Consider the following 22,606-nt stretch of genomic DNA (forward strand, 5'->3'; position numbering starts at 1 on the left):
CATATTTTCCAGACATCAAGCATCTTCATCCTCAGATAAAACCTCATAGATCTGATACTGCACTCATATGCCCAGGATGTAACACAGCCCTGCCAGTTCTCTGAGTTGGAGTAAAGATACTCATACAGTAAACACAAATGAAGTTCCGTTTATAGAACTTAAAAGTAAGAGAATTGAATTCAGCAAGTTGTTTTTAGGGGATAATTTTTTCTTTGTCTGAACAAAAGGAGTTTGTTGAGTTACGTTCCTTGGGAGTCAGGCTGCAGGAAACACTTGAGAAGGACGTGCTCTGGGAACCCCATATGAGGTTCATGTGTCAGTGCCGAGATTGACCATTATTCTCTGTTCCAGGTTGGGTCTCCCAGGAAGTTGGCTCTGGTGGGGAGCTTTTCATGCAGGATGCTGACTGGGGAGTGCTGCTAAGATCAACACCTGTGGAGTAGAGGGTGGGGAAGGAAGCAGGGCTGAGCAGAGGAAGAACTCCGTCATGAGGAAGCTCTCAGGCTGGGATGGCTCTTTAGAGTCATCCCCATCGGAAGCAAGGAAGATCAGGACTCTATATTGACACTGACTAATCAGTAGATGTGTGCTGCCTCTGGGAAGTGAATGTGACTTTGGGTGGGGTAACTCTCTTGGACCAAGGGCAGGAAGCAGAGGGACTCACTGTCAACACTCTGAGCAGCTGAGGCTATGAGACCTTCAGCGCGAGGTAGGTGAGAGTCGGGTCTGAAGGAAAACTGCACATCCACTGTATACTTTTATATATTTATTTGTTTATTTGGCCATGTCAGGCCTTAGCTGCAGCATGCAAGATCTTTGTTGCGTCATGTGGGATCTTTCAGTGTGGTGTGAGAGCTGTCTAGTTGCGGTGAGTGGGCTTAGTTGCTCTGCCACATGTGGGATTCTAGTTCCTGGATCAGGGATTGAATCAATGTTCCCTGCACTGGCAGGTGGATTCTTAACCACTAGACCACTAGGGTAGTCCCCCACTGTACACTCTTAACTAACACTTCCCAGTGTGTACTATGCATATGAATTACCTGGGGTATCTTGTTAAAATGTAGATTCTAACTCAGTAGGTCTGGAATGGGCCCCAAGATTCTACATGCCCAATAAGCTCCCATGTGTTGCTGATACTACTGCTCCATGGACCACATTGTGGGTAGCATGGCTCTAAACTGAGTTTGCCCCTCACCTGGCATTACTTCACATTGAGATTTTCAGGTGACAGTCATCAGTGTGTGCAGATCATATCATGGGACACATCCCACGATCACTGAGTGGAGTGTTTCTGAACCACGAGGTTCTTCACAGCAGCCTTAACATCCTTGTTCCTGAGGCTGTAGATGATGGGGTTGAGCATGGGGGTCAGAAGTCCATAGAAGAGGGAGATGAGTTTGTCTGCAAGTTCCTGTTTGTCTGCCCCTAGGGGGTCCTTGGATTTGGGCTTCCCATACATGAAAAGAATAGTCCCATAGAAAATGACCACCACAGTGAGGTGGGCAGAGCAGGTGGAGAAGGCCTTTTTCCTCCCCTCAACTGAGGGGATCCTCAGGATGGTGGTGAGGATGAAGATGTAGGAGACAAGAATGAACAGCACTGGGACCCCCAGAAAGATCACATTGGCCACCCCCATACTGACCACATTGATGGAGATGTCAGCACAGGCCAACTTCAGGACAGCCAGGATCTCACAGATGAAGTGGTTGATGACATTGTCCCCACAGAAGGGTAACTGTACTGCAAGAGAGATCTGTACCAAGGAGTTAGCTCCACCAGCCAGCCAGGAGCTGGCAGCCATGGGCACGTAGACAGCCTTTCTCATGACCATGGGGTATCTCAGAGGGTTGCAGATAGCCATGTAGCGATCAAATGCCATCATGCCCAGAAGCACACACTCTGTGGCTCCCATGGCAAAGGAGAGGAACATCTGTATGGCACAGGCTGAGAAGGGGATAGTTTTCCTGGGGGTCAGGAAGCCATCCAGGACCAGGGGGACTGAGGAGGTTGTATAGCAGATGTCCAGGAAGGAGAGGTTCCCCAGGAAGAAATACATGGGCGTGTGCAGGCGGGAGTCAGACACAGTCACCAGGATGAGGACCCCATTGCCCAGCAGGATCACCAGGTACATGGACAGGATGAGCACGAAGAACGTTTTCTCTAGATTGGGGTGGGCAGAGAGGCCCAGCAAGACAAACTCTGTCACACTGGATTGGTTGGATGCGTCCATTTCAATCTCTCTTTTTCATCTCTAGGGATACTGAAGGCAGAAAATACATGTTTGATTTCCAATGGCTTGCTTAGGTCAATACAGGGAGATCATAATACGTATCATGTCTCTAATTTTAAGCCTACACTGTGGGATTCAACTAAAAAACCACTTATCTAAAAACCAGGTTGTGTATCAATCAAAAGCATGAAGAACAGAATAAAAATCTCATGAAACTTAATAAAATGAAGGACATTTTTGTGTAGTCAATGATTCCTAAAGCAATGTCATATGTCTATATATGTTGTGTATATCCAGAACTTACCCACAAATCAGAAGCTTCTGAATAACTCTGTCTTTGCCATGTAGTTGGGGTCCTCAGGCTGTCACAGCTCAGTGATTCTGGCCATTAAGGTCACATGGCCCATTCCACCAGATCTAGTTCCTCTTAACATACCAAGTTTCTATTGTAATTCGACTTCCCAGATAGTCTTATAGGGAGAGATGTGCTGGCTTAAAAACATGAAGTTTTTCATCTCTTGAGCAGTTTTATTTCTTATACAGTATCTGTTTTACACGTCAATGTTTTGTGAGTTTAACAAGTATGAATTAGTTCATTTGATCTTAACCTTCTTTGAAAAATCTGATGAAATCGAATTTTTGGAGCCTGTAACATGGAGTGTCCACCAGAGTCTCCAGAAATTTGATCTGCAGAGCAGATCTTGTGTGTTGCCCCCATAATCATACCATGCCTGCACCTTGGCTGCTCTCAGACAGGCACATGAAGAAGATGCTCAACATCACTGATTATTAGAGAAATGCACAACAAAACTATAATGAAGTAGCTCCTCATACCTTTCAGATTGACCATGATCAAGTAGTCTACAAATAATACATGCTGGAGAGGGTTTAGAAAAAAGGGAATCCTCCTATACTCTTGATGGGAATATAAACTGGTACAGCCTCTATGGAGAATAGTATGAAGGTTCCTTAAAAAACTAAAAACAGAGTTATTAAATGATCCAGCAATCCCACTCCTGAGCATAAATATGAAAAAGATGAAAACTCTAATTCAAAAAGATACATGCACCCCAATGTTCATAGCAGCACTGTTTACAATACCCAAGACATGGAAACAACCCAAATGTGCAAGAGTTAAGTGGACAAAGGAGATGTGGTGTGTGTGTGTGCGCGCGCATATACATATTTGAAATTGCAACATATATATATATGAAATTCCTACACACACACACACACAACAGAATATTACTTAACCATAAAAAAAGAATGAAGTATTGCCATTTAGAGCAACATGAGTGGGCCTAGAGATTGTCATACTAAGTGAAGTATATTAGAGAAAGAAAAGTATTATATGATATAATGTATATGTGAAATCTACAAATAATACAAATGAACTTATTTACAAAATGGAAAAAGACTCACAGGCATAGAAAACAAACTTATGGTTACCAAAGGGGAAAAGCAGGGGAGGGATAAATTAGGAATATGGCATTAACAGATACACTCTACTATATATAAAATATATAAAAGGATTTACTGTATAGCACAGGGAACTATAGTCAATATTTTATAATAACCTACAATGGAAAAGAATCTGAAAAACAATATATGCATATATATTCATATCCATATACACATATGGATATATATATATATCTGAATCACTTTGCTGTACCCCTAAAACTAACACAATATTGTAAAGCAACTATAGTTCAGTTGAAAAAAAAAAGGAGAAAAGAACAGAGGGAGAAATTGCAAACCAAAAAAATTGAAAATACAGTAAAAGAAAGGACATATTGCTGGGTCTTGCCTTTACAGATGGTCTTAGAGATCAGTGCTTGTTTTTCTGTTTTAAATAAATTCTCCCCATGTGCTTCTGATGTACATCAGTCTCAGGAATCACTGACCTCTTGATTTAAAGGTGGAGAAACTGAGGCCAAGAGAGAGAATTGTGGATTGCACTTGGACCTGAAGAAGAGGTGCTTTTTTTCTTTTTTTCTACTTGGTGATGATACAGCATCCAAAAGAGGTTATCTCAGGATACCAGGAATTAAGGGATGCAGAATCCTTTTTAGAGAAAGGCTCCTTTACTATCAGCAGTGGGGAGGGGGAGGTGCCAGATTGGAAGCTTGGCAGAATCTTCAGATACTAAATCGATCCAGTCCCCTCCTCTAACCCACCTGTTACAGGGGCCCTGTCTTCAGGAGGTGATTTCTCAGCTTCTACTTGAACATTCTGAATAATGATGGCAGCACTCATGGCCTCCAGTGTTGTTGGCAGGAATCCTGAGCTGTTAGTTGTTCAGGGACTTGACGTGTGCCCTTTTCTCTCTTCCTCCTCTGGTCCTAAGACAGCCTCCTGGGTACATGCAAAACTGACAAGCTACCTTGCCAGACAGCTCTCCAGAGCTTTTGGAAACAGTTATCTTGTCCCCCTAGCCCAGTCCTTCTCCCTGCCCCCTCTCCACTCAGCCCTCTTTGCCTGAGACTCCTTCCTGTCTTTCCTCCCGAGTGGTGAAGTGTGCATGCTCAGTCATGTCTGACTCTTTTCGATCCCATGGACTGCCTGCGTCTGTCCATGGAATTTTCTAGGCAAGAATACTGGAGCAGGGTGTCATTTCCTTCTCCAGGGGATTTTCCTGACCCAGGATCAAACCCGAGTCTCCAGCATTGGCAGGTGAGGTTCTTTACCTGCCAATGCAGGGAAGCCCCAGCTGGTGAAGAACCAGCCCTGAAAGTCATCCAGCACTTACCCAGTATGGGACCCCATGAAGGCTGGGTCTGTTGCTGGCAGGAAAGCAGGCCATGGTGTGGGCAGGCTGCCAGTTTACTGGGGGCCAGGAGAAGTGACTGTCTCTGGTGTTACCTGCCCATCTGGGTGCTACCAAGCCATAACCAAGGAGGCCATACAGGCCATAGCCTTCCGAGCTGCTCTGGCAACAGCTGGGCATGTGCTCTTAACAGGGACACGTACCCTTTAACTGTTGTCTAACGTCCTGGTGTCTTCAAATGACCCTGGATGTAGAAGGCTCCAAAGTTCAGCCACAGCTATTCACAGTGCTCTTGGCTGCCTTTGGGGCTCTATAAGACAGGAGACGAGGGCTGACTCTCAAGGCTGAGGCTCACGCAGGTACCTCCAGCCTGGAGGAAACTGCACCACAGTGCCAGTGGGCAAGCCATGCCCAACCCCCGGCCCAGTATCCTCTTCTCTTATGCTCCACCCTGCTCTCCAGAGGGTCCCATGATGACTCAGGAGTTTAGAGCTGGGTTGCTTCAGGGCCAGGCCCTGTCTCAGAAGCAATTTAAAGTTTGATGAGAGACTCAGAATTTAGACTTCGTCTCATAGACCCAATTAGGCAATGTTGTGAAGTCTACCCAAAGCTCCTCTCTCACTATAAGGAAATTTCAGCTTAGAATGTTCTCTGGCCAGGTAGTCAGAGTTCTCCCAGGCTTTGATCACAACAGTTGGTTCAGGAATTGGACCAACAATTGACTCTGTCATTGACCCTCAGAATTGCCTAGAAGGGGGAAAACTGGGCCTCAGTGCTTTGAATATTCCTGGGGATTTTGGACAGATTCCTGGCCACTTAGGAATCTCCTCCCCTCCACTGGGTGACGTAGAGTGCACACGTGCAGGCTCTCTTTCTTTCTCTCTCTCTCTCCCCTACCAGCCTGCCCTCCACTCTGAATAATCTCTACACTACAAACATGTCATGTGTGTCAGGCCTTGTGCCAGGTACCAGAGGGTAGGGGTGGGTGGTGGACATGATGGCCAAAAGTGGGTCTTTGCCTTCAGAGAATGTCCAGCAGAGTGGGACCAACCAGAGACTGAGACGTGTCTGAGAATGTCACAAAGCTGTCCAGGGGGCTGGGCCTGGAAGGGGCAGGCAGAATCAGCCCAGGATGACAGTAACAGGGATGGAGGAGGCAGTGGCCCTGGGAGATATTTAGAAGGAAGAAATCATAGAATTTAGAGACAGATCGGGGGTGGGACATGCAGGAGAGGGAAAAATGAACAATGGTTAAAATCCCAGATCTTGAGACCTGGAGGAAGTTAGAAGGAGAGACTGTCTGGGCTGGTGGGGGTAGGGCGTCTACACGGTTGTCTCTGACATTTCCGTGTACAGTTTCTCTACTTCTTTGTGCCCAGCTCCAGGCTAGTTACTAGAAATAGAGATATACGGCTGGTTGATTTGTTGTATTTGAGATAATGGTGAGATATTACTATTAGTAAGGGTTGCCATTAACTTACAGATGTTTTCTAAATCTTATCTAGTGCTCCCCAAACCCCATGAGATAGGTATGAGGGATACTTGGATGTGAACAGCTGGAAGGACCCTCCTTTCCTGGGCTGTAGTAACTTGTATTCAGAATGTCTAGCATGTTTGACCTCTGCCCTCTAAGTGCCAGGAGCCTCACCCTCCTTCACACTTGGATTTCCTCAAGGGTTGGGGGATGTTGTTGGGTTCACGGGGGTAGGGGAGCGGTGGCACCACTGGGACTCATGGTTAAGCAGTCACTGGCCTGTCAGTCAGGGTCTGAGTGGCTCCTGCTCATCCCTGCATGGCAGAGTGCTCTGTCCCCCAACTCCTAGGGGTCATGCCCAGAGTCTGCCATGGTGGAGACTCAGCCACTCTGGTGCAGAGCCTAGAAACAACGTAAGGAACCCCCTCAGAAGGAGAACATGAGGCTTCCTGGGACAAAGCGGTGAATCAGACGAGTACTGTTCAGATGACCCAGCGTTCAGACACGAGAGATTACACACTCACTTCTCCACTGAGTTCTTGCCGCACGAGTGGGCTCCCTCCACGAAGGGGCAGCGCTTTGGCCCCTCCCTCTACCACCCCGTCCCTTGTCTCCAGGAAAGTTCTGTCTCTCTGCCCTTTAGAGCTTCTGATTCCAGCCCTGGGATCATCTCAGAGTGGTAGTGCTGCTTTTCCACCTTCATAGAGAACGTGTTGTTACTCCCGATTCCTGACAGAATCTCTCAAATGTCTTGAGTAGGGATCAGGCCTTGTGAATTTCATGGGGGTGTCATGTCCACATTTGTCCTCAGAATGCCACAATAAACAGAGATGTCTCCCCAGGGGATGCTGGGCTTGCTGGAGTTCAGATTACTCCTTCAGTCCACTTCTCTTTGGCAAACTCATTTACACACACATACACATACACTTGCAGAAACGAGGTTTCTGACACACAGTGCTCCCTCTTGTCCAATTAAAACCCAGCATCCCCTTGGCTGGTGTGTCCAAGGCTTCCCTAGACAATGAGGAGTTATGAGGAGAAGCATTTTCAGCAATACCTCAAATCTCAATGCCCCGAGACCCCACACGCTAAGTTAGTAAGAAGTTTAGCCCCGGACTACTCAGTGTGATGGCAGAGGGCAGCATCAACATCACCTGGGAACTTGTTGATAATGCCGATTCCTGGGCTTTTCCCTTTCCCCTACTTAATCAATCTCTGGGGGTGGGTCCCAACAACCTTCTTGTGCACCCATGAGTATGTGTGTTTGTGTGTACCTGTGTGTTTCCAATCTGTGTTTTAACAGGTCCCCTAGGTGATTCTGATGCATGCTATTGCCTGAGAGCCCTGGTCTATCTAGACTTCTAGGATTGGGGTCTCAGTTATCCCTTTAGGGCCTCCCAGAGGAAGGAGGGTTTTCTATGCATGGTCGGAGCAGCTGCCTGTAGTTCCTTTGCCCTGGAGTCAGCTGCTCTTCCCGTCCTTGCTTGCCCCTCACTCGTGAATCTTGACCCTCGACTGTCCGCACCCCTGCTGACCTCCTCTGGGTCACTGGTCTCCGTGGCCTTACTCTCTCCCCTGCCAAGAGGGAGTCGCTTTTCTATCCTCAGAAATCCACTTCCTCAGAAAGTTCTCATAACAGAGCAGATGGGTCCCTAGTGACCCAGAGGTCAAGGAAACTGTAGATAGTACGACTGGCACTTCAGGGGTCTGCCGACAATCTCCCATGGCAGTACAGTTAGACTTGTACCTACAGACAGCAGAGCAGTGCCAGCAATTCCAGGGTTCTAGCCTCTCTCCCTAAGTGATGGATAAGTTGATGAGTCTTGAGCTCAGACGTTTCCCCCATATCTTTCTGGAACTTCCTCAAACATTCTATACTCCAAATGAATTCGTCTTCTTCCCGCAAACCATTAGCTTGATCAGTATTCTCTACCGTGGTGATGTCACCATCATCTACCCATCATCTGAGCTAGAAATATTGATTCTATCCTCTTTCCTGTCTGTTACATCCAACCAAAATCAAATATTATATTTTGTATCTACCAAACATTTCTTGAATTTCCTCATCTTCACCCCTTAATCAATCCCCAGTCAGTATTCTTATCTTTGTTTGCCTGAAGTGTTTCTCTGTCTCTTTAGACCTTGTCCTCCTGCCTGCCCCCAGTGTTCTCTCCACTTTGTGACTGGAAGGACCAACCTAAGATGCAGATTTCATCGTGTCAGACCCTTACTTAAAATCCCTAACTGCCTCCTCATCTGCTACAGGAGAAAGTCCTAGCTCCTCAGGATGTCCCAAAAGATCAGCATGGGTCCAGCCCTGCCTTCCTCCCCATCCAGCCCCTTTGTGCTCTAGCAACACTGCCCTGCTGGTCACTCCTTACTCCAGGGGCTCCTTCTTGTTTCTGTGCCTTGATTTATGCAGCCCTTGGGCTTCCCTGGTGGCTCAGAGGTTAAAGCGTCTGCCCCCAATGCGGGAGACCCGGGTTCGATCCCTGGGTCGGGAAGATCCCCTGGGGAAGGAAACGGTAACCCACTCCAGTATTCTTGCCTGGAGAATCCCATGGACGGAGAAGCCTGGTAGGCTACAGTCCACGGGGTCGCAAAGAGTCGGACACGACTGAGCGACGGAACGAACGAACGAAGTTCACTGCTCCTTTCTGGCTGGAATGATTCCTCACTCCCCTTCATCTGGTAGACGGACATTCCTCCACTCCAGCGGTGTGCTGATGAATGTTTAACAACCACATCCCCAAGTCAGAAAAAGCCCTGATCTGGAACATTTGCTAATTTCTGTGGTGTAAACACTCCTAGGATGGCCCATTTCAAGCTACCAACAAAGCCACTGAATGGGAGTTGGGAGGAGATATACACAATTGTGAGCCAGCGCCAGCACACCATGGACCTTGGGTTACCTCCTCCAGGAGGTCTGGCCCTCGCCCCACCCTGGGCTATCACATAAGCATGGGCATTCTCCCTGGCCTGTGCTTCCTTCCTTGTGTGGTAGCTTTCTTTTCACTTTCCTGTCTCTAGACCCTGGTTCTTGGCACATTTCTGCCTTCTGTGTAACAGTACACACTCAAGAATCATTTGCTGGAGAAAGGAAGATAACCGTTTTCTGGATCCATCCCTATTCTGGGTCATATCCTATATGGGATTCCCATAAGGTCTGGGAGCACATGAGCAGATGATCGGATGCTGAAAGGGCAATGACTGAGATGGATACCAGGGGAGGATTCAGGAAGAACATGGTGGGATACTTCAAGGGCCTTAATGCCACAAGTAGAAAATTTGGAAGAGAATATGTCTTTCACTCAGACTCCTATAAACCACTGCATAAGTGCAGACGTGTGGAGAAGGGAATGGCAACCCACTCTAGTATTCTTGCCTGGAGAATCCCATGAAGAGAGGAGCCTGGTGGGCTACAATCCATGGGGTTGCAAAGAGTCGGACATGACTGAGCGACTAACACAACATACAAGCACAGACTTGGGGTGATGAGGCTTGACTACAGCACAGGAGAAAAGACTTGGCATCTGAAAGGGTCATGTAATCATTGACCAGCAGGCTGCTGGACTCTGTTAATGGGATTACGATATTAAGAGAGAAGGAAGGGAGGGAGGGAAGGAGAGAAGGAGGGAGGGGGAAAGGAAGCAGGCGGTAAACTTCCTCTGATGTCTTCAACGTAATTGGATCTTGGGGATGTTATCCCAGAAGGATACAAATTTTCTAAATGTGTCAACTCACTTTCCAAACTTTAAATGACTTCAGGGACAAAATGGTCCCAAGGAATAGACTAGAATTTAAATTATCTTCTAAGGGTGATGGCCAGTTCTTTGGAAATTGCACCCTGAGCACTGGAGACACAGGGCAGACGACTGGCTGGACCCTTCACCTGCCACACATTCTGAACCCTCACCCTGATACTTCCCACCTGGTATTGCTATTTCTGATATGTGGCCTCTTCCCAACCCTTAGGAAGCAGATCCTTCTTGCTCACCATGTCTCTGATAAAGGTAAGGGCAGGATTTGATGACGCCAAAAGTTTCATCAGTTCAGCGGCATTTCTGCTCTCAGACTTGACTGTAATGGAATAGGGTTTAGAAGGCGAGGTAGGAAGCCCTTCATGGATAAGGTGTTATTTTCACAGAGGCAAATAGACCCATCAAACTGCAAGAGTCTCGAAGGTCATCCGGCCTCACCCCACTTTGTGCAGACAGGAAAGGGTTGCCTGGAACCCAACAGCTCATAATCTTTTTCTCACACAGTTGTCCCTTCTTGATTAAAACTGGGAGGCTTTTTCTTCTTTTGTAGTTAAGAATCCAACATCCAGCAATAATAATGAGCCACGAATCTGGATCTAGTGATGATGACGTGGAGGGAATATTTTCTTCACAGAATCCAGGTTTGGGGAAAAGTCTGGAGGGCTGGCTGACACAGAGTGAAAACCCAGCCTGGTACTGATTTACTGTCTCAGCACAGATATCCAAGTGGCACTGTGTTCTTGGCAGGTGAGCCATGCTCAAGTTGGGGGCCATTCTCAGTACTGACCAGCCCGTGTAGTTAGTTTCTGGATGGTATATTTGCTCATGAGAAATATGTCTGTTTTAAGGTCCTGGGAGAAAAAGGGAGATGGACTCTTGTTTATCTTCATGCTGAAGCCAAGCTATTTCTGGACATTTGGAGGGCTGTCTGTGGAAGAGGGATTAATGTTGCAAAGAAGCAGATTTCGGCTCAATATCAAAGGGGAACTACTTCAAAGTGAAATGAGCCTCGCCAGAAAGCACAGAGCCCCACATCATTCAGGGAGCCAAAGGCAGGCCAGAGGGCCACGAGGAACACAGCAAGGGGCTTTACACATTGGAAAGGGCACAGATTGTGAAATAAGTTCCAAGGCCTGGTGTCAATAGTGTTAGAGGCATTGTTCTGGTCGAGGATGACGTAATTACTTGTGTGTGTGACTATGTATGTGACTGTTTCTTCTGTTAGGTTTTGAGCCCCTTGAGGTTATAGGCTGTGCCCTTCTTTGCTGTGATCCCAGGACCTAAAATAGTGCCTGCCTCAGCACATATACTCAATAAATATGTCAGCCTGAACTAAATTACTGTGGTGCTGGTTTGGTCACAGCTACAGTGCTGGGCACCACCAGAGAAGTGTCTCAGAGCTCCCCAGGCAGGAGGGTTCCCAGTATAGTCGAGGCAGGGGCTGGATGACTGAGAATACTTGAAGAAGTGGCGATATGGGAATTCATGAATATTTTAGATACAGAGAAAATAAAGGCAAATGCCCAACATCCTCAGTGTTACCTACCATTTTTTTTTACTGGTCCAGAATAAATCCTAGTTTGGGGAGCTCTTAGAAGTCTGAGGGGAGATTCAAGCTTCCCAGAAAGAAGGGCTGAACGAGGACTCAAAACTGTGGAAACAGTCTCAGGGAGAAGTCAGTGCCTCTGGTGAGGCAGATGGAGAAAGGAGAAAAGAAGGGAAAGTCCATCAGACTGTCCTTCAGCTTGGCCACAGTGCACAAAAGGGTCACTTGTGCCCCAAGTGTACCAAAGGATCAAGAGGTGAAGGCTTTGGCACTGTGTCTGGGTTAATTCTCTCAGTAGGCAACACCAGGGCAGGGCAGCTGTAGTCTCTCACCTTCCCCTAAGAAAGGAGGCTTGGTTTTCTGTTTTTTCCTGTCAGTTTTCATTTATGTTGTCTTGTCTCCTGTGTGACTTACTCTTTTTCAATGTGTGCCAGGCGTTGTATTTGCAGAATTATTTGTGGACCTGATTTAGAGGTAGTGATGATGTTGCCTTCCTTCAAGGTAGATTTGTGTTTGCTTCTGTTAGGTATTTGGGAGCATCAAAAATCAGGGACCACCTCAGTCCAATTTCAGAGCTTGAGAAGATTTGAAGCTGAGCTGCAGCACCTGTAAACCATGTTTCTTTCTGATTAACTCTTATTCCTGTGGTGTTGCCCTTTGGTTTCTTTCCAAAGGGAGGAGGCTTAGTTAGGGGCCCTTCACAGTTGACCTTGCACTTCAGACCTGTTTCTACCTTCAGGAGGCTGTGAGTAATGGTTCTTGGTCTCTCAGAGGCCACCTCCAGAAAGTGCAGATGCCCCAGCTGACACATCGTCTCAAAAGCTGGATATACTTCGAATTCCTTTCTTCCCCCTGAATCCTAACCCTGTGATTCCTTGTCGTCTTATCTGTCTTGCCAAGTGCTTTACACAAAAGTTTTAAATTATTTGCCCAATTTTTAAAATTTTTCATCTGCAGATGAGTTAGTCCAGATTAACTCTTCATTCTTGCTGAAAACAGAAGTAAAATACTGATCTCTATCGTAATTTTTCTAGAGCCCCTTAGACATGACCAGATTGTCAGAGCTCTTCTCCAGTTGCTCAACAGGGCAGAGATTTTTGCCCTTGTGCCCAGGCACTTTTGGAGTCAGAGAGTGCTAAGGTTGACTGCAGAGAGTTCCTGCAGGTGACAGAGCAGAGGCACTATGGACAGGTCCAATCAGACCTCCCCCCTGGTGGAGTTCATTCTCCTGGGCCTCTCAGCCCACCCAAAGCTGGAGAAAACACTCTTTGTGCTCATCTTGCTCATGTACCTGGTGATCCTTCTGGGTAATGGCGTCCTCATCCTGGTGACCATCCTTGACTCCCACCTGCACACACCCATGTACTTCTTCCTGGGGAACCTCTCCTTCCTGGACATCTGCTACACAACCTCCTCAGTTCCCCTCATCCTTGACAGCTTCTTGACCCCCAGGAAAACCATCTCTTTCTCAGCCTGTTTTGGGCAGATGTTCCTCTCCTTTGCCATGGGAGCTACGGAGTGTGTGCTTCTGGGCATGATGGCGTTTGATCGCTATGTGGCCATCTGCAACCCCCTGAGGTACCCTGTAGTCATGAACAAGGTTGCCTGCGGGCCCATGGCTGTCGGCTCCTGGGCAGCTGGTATTACCAACTCTGTAGTTCAGACATCCCAGGCTGTGAGGCTGCCCTTCTGTGGGGACAATGTCATCAACCACTTCACCTGTGAGATCCTGGCTGTCCTGAAGTTGGCCTGTGCTGACATCTCCATCAATGTGATCAGTATGGTCGTGGCCAATGTGATTTTCCTGGGAATCCCAGTTATGTTCATTTTTGTCTCCTATGTATTCATCATTGCTACCATCTTGAGGATCCCCTCAGGAGAGGGGAGGAAAAAGGCCTTCTCCACCTGCTCTGCCCACCTCACTGTGGTGATCATCTTCTACGGGACCATCCTCTTCATGTATGGGAAGCCCAAATCCAAGGACCCCCTGGGGGCAGACAAACAGGACCTTGCAGACAAGCTCACCTCCCTCTTCTACGGGGTGGTGACCCCCATGCTCAACCCCATCATCTACAGCCTCAGGAACAAGGATGTGAAGGCTGCTGTGAGGAACCTGGTGAGTCAGAAATACCTAACTGAGTGACCATCACAGATTCCCAGGCTGCCAGAGTGCAAGACCCTCAAATTCCTCATTGTCTTCATGGGGAAATGGTAACCCAGGGTTGTCCTTAGGTTGTCAGTGGAAAGAGCCTTTTCATGCTGGTTAGCTGCTGGTTAGCTTCTTGGCTTCACCCAGAACCATACTGTATTATATCACAGCTGTATTTTGCTGCCTAAGTCTGAAATCCTCTGATACCAGAATTTGGTAAATATCAATTAAAAAGTTATAAATCTAGTCAAAAGAGACAAATGGAAATTTTAGTGGTACTGAGACTTTCAAGTATTTTGTTTTTTTCTGTGTAGAACTGTTAACCAAAAGTGAGGTCTGGCTGCTTGCCACTCAAAAGCCAACAAAGAGGCAAGTTGGGTAGAAAGGAAAGATTGCTTTATTTTGAAGTTTGGCAGCTGGGGTAGGGGATGGCAGACTCCTGCCAAAGGTCAATTTCCACCCCACTCTCCCAACTGACAATCAGTAGGCAAGAACTTTTACAGGTGGGGAAAGGAACTACATGCAAAAACATCAATGTCAACCCTTGACAATTGTCTTGAAATTGATAATGGGGTTGTCTGATCAGCATCACCTTGATTGTTTTAAGTACAGTTAGTCTTCAGCTCCAGGGTCCATTCATTCTTATTTCTTTAAGGCCAGTTCTTGGAGTTGTGGCAGCTTATGTCATGGCTATAGTCTGGTCATCAAGTTAACTTCTTCCACCTGGTAGAGGTTTTCGTGTCTATAAAACAACTCAAAGGATGTGGCTCAGAATATTATCTATAGCCCTTGAGGAGTAACTAAAGGCCCTTGACTTTTTTTTAATGATGAAACTATCATTTTTTTTGTCCTGTTTCTTTTCCTTGTATCAGTTTTCTCTTGCTGTGTAGCAAATCACCACAATATAGCAGCTTAAATCAATGCTCATTTATTAGTTCATATTTCAGAAATCCAGCTTGACATGACTTGGTTCTTTTCTCAGGGTATCAAATGGCTAAAATTAAAGTGTCAGCTGCATTAAGTTTTCATCTGGAGGCTCTGAGGAAAAATCCACTTTCAAGCATATTTATGTTTCAGAATTCAATTTTGTGCAGCCACAGGATTGAATTCCCCATTTCCTTTTTGCTTGGCCCCTCCATCTTCATGTCAGTAATGGTGCATCAAATTCTTTTAGTGCTTTGAATCTTTGGCTCTGTTTCTGCTACTAGCCAGAGAAAAACTCTCTGCCTTTACAAGATTCATAGTTAGGTCAGCCCACCTGGATAATCTCTATGTTAAGGCCAATTATGTCATCATTTTTACAGTCCTGGGGATTATGCAGAGTGTGTACAGCAGGGAGTAAACAATCTTGGGGACATCTTAGAATCCTGCCTCCCACAGTTGTAACCCCTGTTCTTCTGGGCTATGCACAGTGGACTTTCATAGCATTGAAGAAGGTCTGGGGCAGAGAAGTATAAAGACGGATGGTGTTTGAAGTGGGATACTGTTGCTCAAGGTGAGTCTAACTTGCACAAACTGTCCACACGGCTGTGGCTGAAATCCTAGTGGGACTAAAAGATTGGTAAGCAAGGTACTGTAGCATTTGCTAATTATGGATAAATCGATAGAGTTGAACTCATGTCACATCATAAAGATGCTATAGAGCTTCCTCTATCCACATTGCTTCCAAAGGGATCTATTCCAGCTTCAACCCAGTGACACTTGCAGTTGTCCTGTAGCCATAGTTCACTGGACTGGAGCAACTGTGACCCCAGATGAGGTAAGCTATAGAGGGTAATATACCCGACTGAGGGCTTCCCAGGTGGTGCTGGTGGTAAAGAACTTGCCTGCCAATGCAGGAGACATAAGAGAAGTGGGTTTGATCCCTGGGTTGGGAAGATCCCCTGGAGGAGGGCATGGCAACCCACTCCAATATTCTTGCCTGGAGAATCCCATGGACAGAGGAGCCTGGCAGGCTGCAGTCCACAGGGTCACAAAGAGTCAGACACGACTGAAGTGACTTAGCATGCTGCACTCACATATCTGACGGAAGCAAAAGGGTGAATTGGGCTGGTTAGTGTGATATTTGGGGAACTTGGAATTGAGAAACAGGGAGACAAAATCAGTTTAATGAGACCCAAATCAGAAAGAACCCACCAAAGATTCCATGAAGTAGGGTTGATATTATGGTGGTGGGATGGGAAGCAAAAGTTATCAGTCAGCAGATGAAGCCCATTAGAAAAAAGAAAAAAAAGAAAAGAAAAAAATGTACAAAGTGTCTATCTCATTAGCAGAAGCGATTCAAAAGGTGAACCCATGAATTCTGTTTCTGGGTTTCCTGGAGCTGCTTGCTATCAAGAACATTCTTGAACTTCCCTGGTGGAGCAATGGCTAAGACTTTGCCTGCCAATGCAGGGCACATGGGTTTGATTCTTGGTCTGGGGAGATTCCACATGCCATGGAGCAACTAAGCCTGTGCACCACAACTACTGGGTCCACGTTCTAGAGCCTCCAAGCCGCAACTGCTGAGCCCACAAGCCACAGCTACCGAAGCCCACCTGACCTAGATCCTGTTTGCTGCAACAGGAGAAGCTACCATGATGAGACGCCTCTGGACCATTTTGAAGAGTAGCCCCTGCTCGGCTCTGCTGGAGAAAGCCTGTGAAAAGCAACAAAGTCTCAGCACAGCCAAAAATAAATACATAAATTTTTAAAAAGACCATTCTCCATCTCTCAATCCTTTCACTTTTCCCTGTTAAGAATCTTGTTCTTTGATTTATGTAAGATTCCATAATTGCCCCCCAATGCATCTTTACTTAGAACCGCCACAACAATCCTGGAGAAGGAAACGGCAACCCACTCCAGAATTCTTGCCTGGAAAAATCCCATGGACAGGGGAGCCTGGCGGGCTACAGTCCCTGAGGTCGCAAAGAGTCGGACACGACTGAGCGACTAACACTTAACACAGTTAACACTTAACACACTAACCACAACAATAGAAGTTTCCCTGAGATAGCCTGAGTGGATCTTGGTTCCTTATAACCAAAAGAGCAAAACTAGGTCAGGATGAGAATTATTAAGAACCAGCTGCTCACAACCAATCCTGGCCCCCAATGGGGAGACTCGGGCTGATCTGTTTGGTTGCAGTTAATGCTGGTTCAGTGTTCCCTTGAGAATTGACTTAGAGGACCCTGTATATTATGAGGAGGAGACTCTAAGTATTACAAGGAAGAGGAGAAGAGAATGGGAGGACCATTAACCATCCCCAAGTAAATTACTACAACAGCTACTTCTTTCCCCCCATGTCAAATTGGCAGGTGGCTGTTCAGGAACGTAGACATGAGATAGGTTTGGTGTCTGTCAGACAACAGAGGCCATCATAGACCAGATTGACTCCCTTGCCCTTCTTTGTTCCAGTAGAGGAAGTCCTATCCCAGACTATACAGCCAAGAGCACCAGTGCCTTTTAGTTCTGCCTCTAGCATAATATACTTGCCTCATGAATGTATTGCTATGCTTTATGTAAGAGGTTGTTCTGATTGTGTTTTCATCTAAGGCTTTTATGGTTTCAGTACTACATTTAGGTTTTTAATCCATTTTGAGTTTATTTTTGTATATAGTGTGAGAAAATGTTCTAATTTTGTTCTTTTATATGTAGCTGTCCACTTTTCCCAGCACCACTATTAAAGAGACTATCTTTTCTCCATTGGATATTTTTGCCTCCTTTGTCATAGATTGACCAAAAGTGCATGGGTTTATTTCTAGGCTCTCTATTCTGTTCCATTAATCTATGTATCTATTTTTGGTCCAGTACCATACTATTTTGATTACTGTAGCTTTATAGTATAGTCTGAGTCAAGGAGTGTGATATTTCCAATTCTGTTCTTTCACAAGATTGTTTCGGCTCTTCAGGGTCTTTTGTGCTTCAATAAAAAATTTAAAATTATCTATTTTTGATCTGTGAAGAATGTCATGTGCGTCTTTTTAAAGGATTGCTTTAAATCTGTAGATTCAATTAAAAACATTTCCTCTGGTATCAGGAACAAGACAAGTGTTCTCACTCTTACCATTTTTATTAAACATAGTATTGTAAAACCTAGTCATGACAACCAGACAAGAAGAAGAAATAAAAGAAATCCAAATCCAGCTGTCACTGTTTGCAGATGAGATGATTTTATACATAAAAAGTCATAAAGACACTAAAAAAAAAACTACTAGAGCTTATCAATGAATTCAGTAAAGTTGCATGATACAAAATTACTGTACAGAAATCTGTTGCATTTCTACACACTAACAATGAACTATCAGAAAAAAATATTAAGGAAACAGTCCACTTATAATCACATCAAAAATAATAAAATACCTAGGAATAGGCTTGCTTAAGGAAATAAAAGACCTGTAATCAGAAAACTATAAGACATTGTTGAAAGAAATTGAAGATGACATTAAACAGATGAGAAGATATACTGTGTTCCTTGATTGGAAGAATTGATTTTATTAAAAACAACCATACTACTGATATTATTCCTCGAAAAGAAAATCTGTGTTGATCATTTTTTTTTCCCTTTATGGGAGTAAACTCATGACAGATTGACATGAAAAAAATCTGAGGAAAAAAACACTACCTGAGGCAAATCTATAATTCAATAAATTGCCCTTAAAATAAAAAGTACATTTGTAAATCTCTTGGCTAAGTAACCTGAGAGCATTTTAATCCAGCTCTGATTTGTCAAAGATTACAATAAGGCTACTATCATGAGCACATCAGTTTCAGCTGTCAGAATAAGAGGTCTCTGATGAGAGGCCATTGTCGTCACCCTTTGTTCTCACCCAGCCAACGCCAACCTCCTTCCATTTACATAAACATTGTTATAAAAAGGCCAACTATCATACTCCATCCTTCATTATGGATTTGTAATCAGTCTGTTTGCACTCACAATCCCAGACATGTCTTTTCCTTGGCTCTACTTCATAGTGATGAATGTGATTCCTGTACCTGGGTTCTACATTCAATGAAGAATCTGCACAGTTCACATCACAGTCATGGGTTCATCCATATTTTCCTTTGGTCTTTCCCATCCAGTAAGTTTTCTTCTTGTACTATTTTGTCTAAATTTATCACTTACATCATGAAGTTTTAGAAGAATGTGCTGGAAAAAACATTCAAGTTCCTTATGCTATTCTTGAGTTAACCGAAATACTTGGTTCTAGTGTCAGTGGAGATCAGTTGTTGCCCAAAACAACCAGTATTTTCCCACATCTCTCGGTACTGTTTTTGCTGCACTCTATAAGTTTTGGCATATTGTGTTTTATTTTTGTTTGTCTTGAGATATTTTCTAATTTCCTTTTTTTGTTTATTTTTTGACCCAATGGTTGCTTACAAGTATGTTGTTTAATTTCCACACATTAGAATTTTCCAGTTTTACTTCTGCTATTGATTTTAGTTTCATTTGATTGTGATCAGAAAAGATACTTGTCATAATTTCATTGTTAAGTTTGTTAAGACTTGTTTTGTGACCTAAGATATGATCTATCCTGGAGAAAGTTCCAGTTACACCTGAAAAAAAAAAAAAACACATATATTTTGCTACTTTTAGGTAGAAGCACTGTATTGATAAAAGATATCGAGACTGAGAAGTCCCATGGTCTGCCATCTGCATGCTGCTGCTGCTGCTGCTAAGTCACTTCAGTCGTGTCCGACTCTGTGCTACCCCATAGACGGAAGCCCACCAGGCTCCCCCGTCCCTGGGATTCTCCAGGCAAGAACACTGGAGTGGGTTGCCATTTCCTTCTCCAATGCTAGAGCACCAGAAAAACCAAGGTATGATTCAATGGAATCTGAAGACCCAAGAATCAGGAGCTCCAATGTCTGAGGGAAGAAGATGACATTCCAGCTCAAGAAGAGCCATAATTAACTTTTAACTCATTTTTCTCAATACAGAAGGTGAATGCCCTGAAGACTGAGCCAGTGTGTTACTCCTCTACATGTGGCTGCCTCCCACTCCACCTTGAATAACAATGTCCACAGTGGTGGTCTCTCATGGAGCCTCAGGGCTCTGTATCCATGCCTGACCTGTGTTGTACTGTTGTCAGTGACTCAGATGAAGAATTGAGGATGCACAGAGGACAGGAAGCTGAAGGATCCAGAAAGAACACAGCATGATGCTTCATGGAGCCTAACCACTCTGGGGATGAGTAGTCATCCTGAAATTAAACTCTAACTCTCCTTCCAAAACTGCTGCAAGTCCAGGCTGAGGGTGACGGAATTGCTTCTGCAACTGAAGGGAAAGGACCTGGGGGCTAAGTTAGCTGCAGGATGATTTGCATCAGGCTCCAGGCTAAGGCTGATGTCTTTGTAGGAATATGTTAATAAAAGAAAGGAGAAGAGGACATGAAAAGGAGGGAGGGATGCAGCAAGCAAAAAACCTTCTCCAGGGCCTTCAGTATAACTGGATCTCTGGGGTTTTATCCCAGAAGAATACAAAGTTTCTAAACTGAGTACAACTCATTTTCCAAGTTGTAAATGACTTTCGGTACTAAACTGGTCCCCAAGAGGAAACTGAGACTCTATTTCCTTTCTGTAGGCAATGGCCAGTTCTTTGGTGATTGTTCCTGGAGCACCAAGGTAGGAGGAGTGGGGAGGCCCGGACCGTCACCAATTGCAGGGCCTGATGCATTCCCGCTCTCCCTGCACTGGGTGCCTTAGATCCAGTGTGGCTATTTCTGACAACTGGCCTGTCCCCAACCCTTAGGAGAGTGATCACTCTTTCACACCTTGTTTCTAATAAAGGTAACTGAAGGTTTTGATAAAAGGACTCTGAGATTCTCATTAGCACAAGCTCATTTCTAAGAATAGATTGTTTTTTAAAAAACCTTTTGGGATTGTTTTTTCTGCTTGTACCTTTAAAAAATATTTTATGTACTTTTATTTCTGTGCTGGGTCTTCGTTGCTGCATGGGCTTTTCTCTAGTTGCAGCAAGCAGGGGCTACTCTCTAGTCGCAGTGCACAGACTTCTCATTGTTGTGGCTTCTCTTATTGCGGAGCATGGGCTCTAGGAAGAGTGCGCTTAAGTAACTGCCGCATGTAGTAGGCTCAGTAGTTGTGGCTCCCAAGCCCTAGATCACAGGCTCAGTAGTTGTGGAGCATGAGATTAGTTGCTCTGTGGCATGTGGGATCTTCCCGGATCAACCTATGTGTCCTGCATTGGCAGGCAGATTCTTTACCACTGAGCCACTAGGGAAGCCCTAAGAATAGATTTGATTGTTCAATGGAAGAGGTCTCAAAATGGGGGGAAAGAGATGATTTCAGGGGTATGGCAAGTGCTGGATGCAGCACAATCCATCCTGGTGGGACATAATATCCAGAAAGATATCTCACAATTATTCAGGAACTGTGGACAATTCCTCTAAACTATATGACATTTTTTTTGGATGCTGTAAGAGTAACAAGGTTGATTCTCTATCATCTTATTGCCAAAATCAACTTATTTCTAAATATTTGGAGGGCATGGGTAAAGAACCAACTTTGTTTGAAGGCTGCAAAAGGTAGAGCAGGATGGAATTTGTAGGGAGCAGAATTGTCTGTCTATGGGAACTACTTTAAAATGAAATAAACCTCAGCAAGCAGAGAGCCTGCTTCACTCAAGTATTCCAGCAGAGGCCAGAGCACCATAATCAAAGAAGTAGTGGACCTGCATTCTTTGAGAGTGGGATGGAAAACTTGGTCTAGTTAGACTCTTAGGACCCTGCCACACCTGGGTCTACAGTTGTCTGTCAGAATAAAGAAAGCCAGGATTGAAGGATGGCCAGTATGGTGTGTTTTAGGAAGCCCTGAATAAGCAGGTAGCTTTCACCCCATAACTGGTTCTATGACTATTTTTGTTCATCTATTTAAAAGACGTTTACTCCTTGGAAGAAAAGTCATGACCAACCTAGACAGCATGTTAAAAACCAGAGACATTACTTTGCCAACAAAGGTCTGTCTAGTCAAGGCTATGGTTTTTCCAGTGGTCATGTATGGATGTGAGAGTTGGACTGTGAATAAAGCTGATTGCCGAAGAATTGATGCTTTTGAACTGTGGTGTTGGAGAAGACTCCTGTAAGTAAGTCCCTTGGAGTGCAAGGAGATCAAACCAGTCCATCCTAAAGCAAATCAGTCCTGAATATTCTTTGGAAGGACTGATGTTGAAGCTGAAACGTCAATACTTTGGCTACCTGATGCAAAAAACTGACTCATTTGAAAAGACCCTGATGCTGAGAAAGATTGAAGGCGGGAGGAGAAGGGGACGACAGAGGATGAGATGGTTGGATGGCATCACCGACTCAATGGACATGAGTTTGAGTAAACTCCAGGAGTTGGTGATGGACAGGGAGGCCTGGCATGCTGCAGTCCATGGGGTCACAAAGAGTCAGACACAACTGAGCAACTGAACTGAACTGAACTGAACTGGAAGAAAGTATTTTGGAAAATCTCTTCAAACATGAATTACTTCCAAATCAAATTTATTGGGCTTAAGTGATGCCAAAGGGAAACATTCCTCATCTTTATTCTTATGACAGGAAGGAGGAGGTTGAACTGTGATTCCACTCATGAATAAACCATATGTCTTCCTTCCTCTAGTGGAAGAGGAGCTGTTCAAGAGGATTCATAACATCCAACCCCTGGGTCAGAGAGGGACTCTAACCTCAGAGGTACGGG

General features: G+C 45.0%; 2 protein-coding genes across 2 annotated transcripts; one reads left to right on the plus strand and one right to left on the minus strand.

Annotated features, from left to right (window-relative positions):
* Nucleotides 1-366: 366 nt before the first annotated feature.
* LOC129556812 (olfactory receptor 13C7-like) lies at nt 367-2,427 on the minus strand. Its single transcript, XM_055427038.2, has one exon. It carries the CDS (start codon nt 2,228-2,230, stop codon nt 1,274-1,276), a length of 957 nt encoding a protein of 318 aa, XP_055283013.1. The 5' UTR covers nt 2,231-2,427; the 3' UTR covers nt 367-1,273.
* Nucleotides 2,428-12,964: 10,537 nt separating this feature from the next.
* Nucleotides 12,965-13,924, plus strand: LOC129556809 (olfactory receptor 13C7-like). Its single transcript, XM_055427035.2, has one exon. It carries the CDS (start codon nt 12,965-12,967, stop codon nt 13,922-13,924), a length of 960 nt encoding a protein of 319 aa, XP_055283010.2.
* The last annotated feature ends 8,682 nt before the right edge of the window (nt 13,925-22,606 follow it).

Source organism: Moschus berezovskii, chromosome 7 (genome assembly GCF_049115385.1).
Source record: "Moschus berezovskii isolate FMDL1 chromosome 7, NW_MosBer_1.0, whole genome shotgun sequence".
In the NCBI taxonomy this organism is placed as follows: Eukaryota; Metazoa; Chordata; class Mammalia; order Artiodactyla; family Moschidae; genus Moschus; species Moschus berezovskii.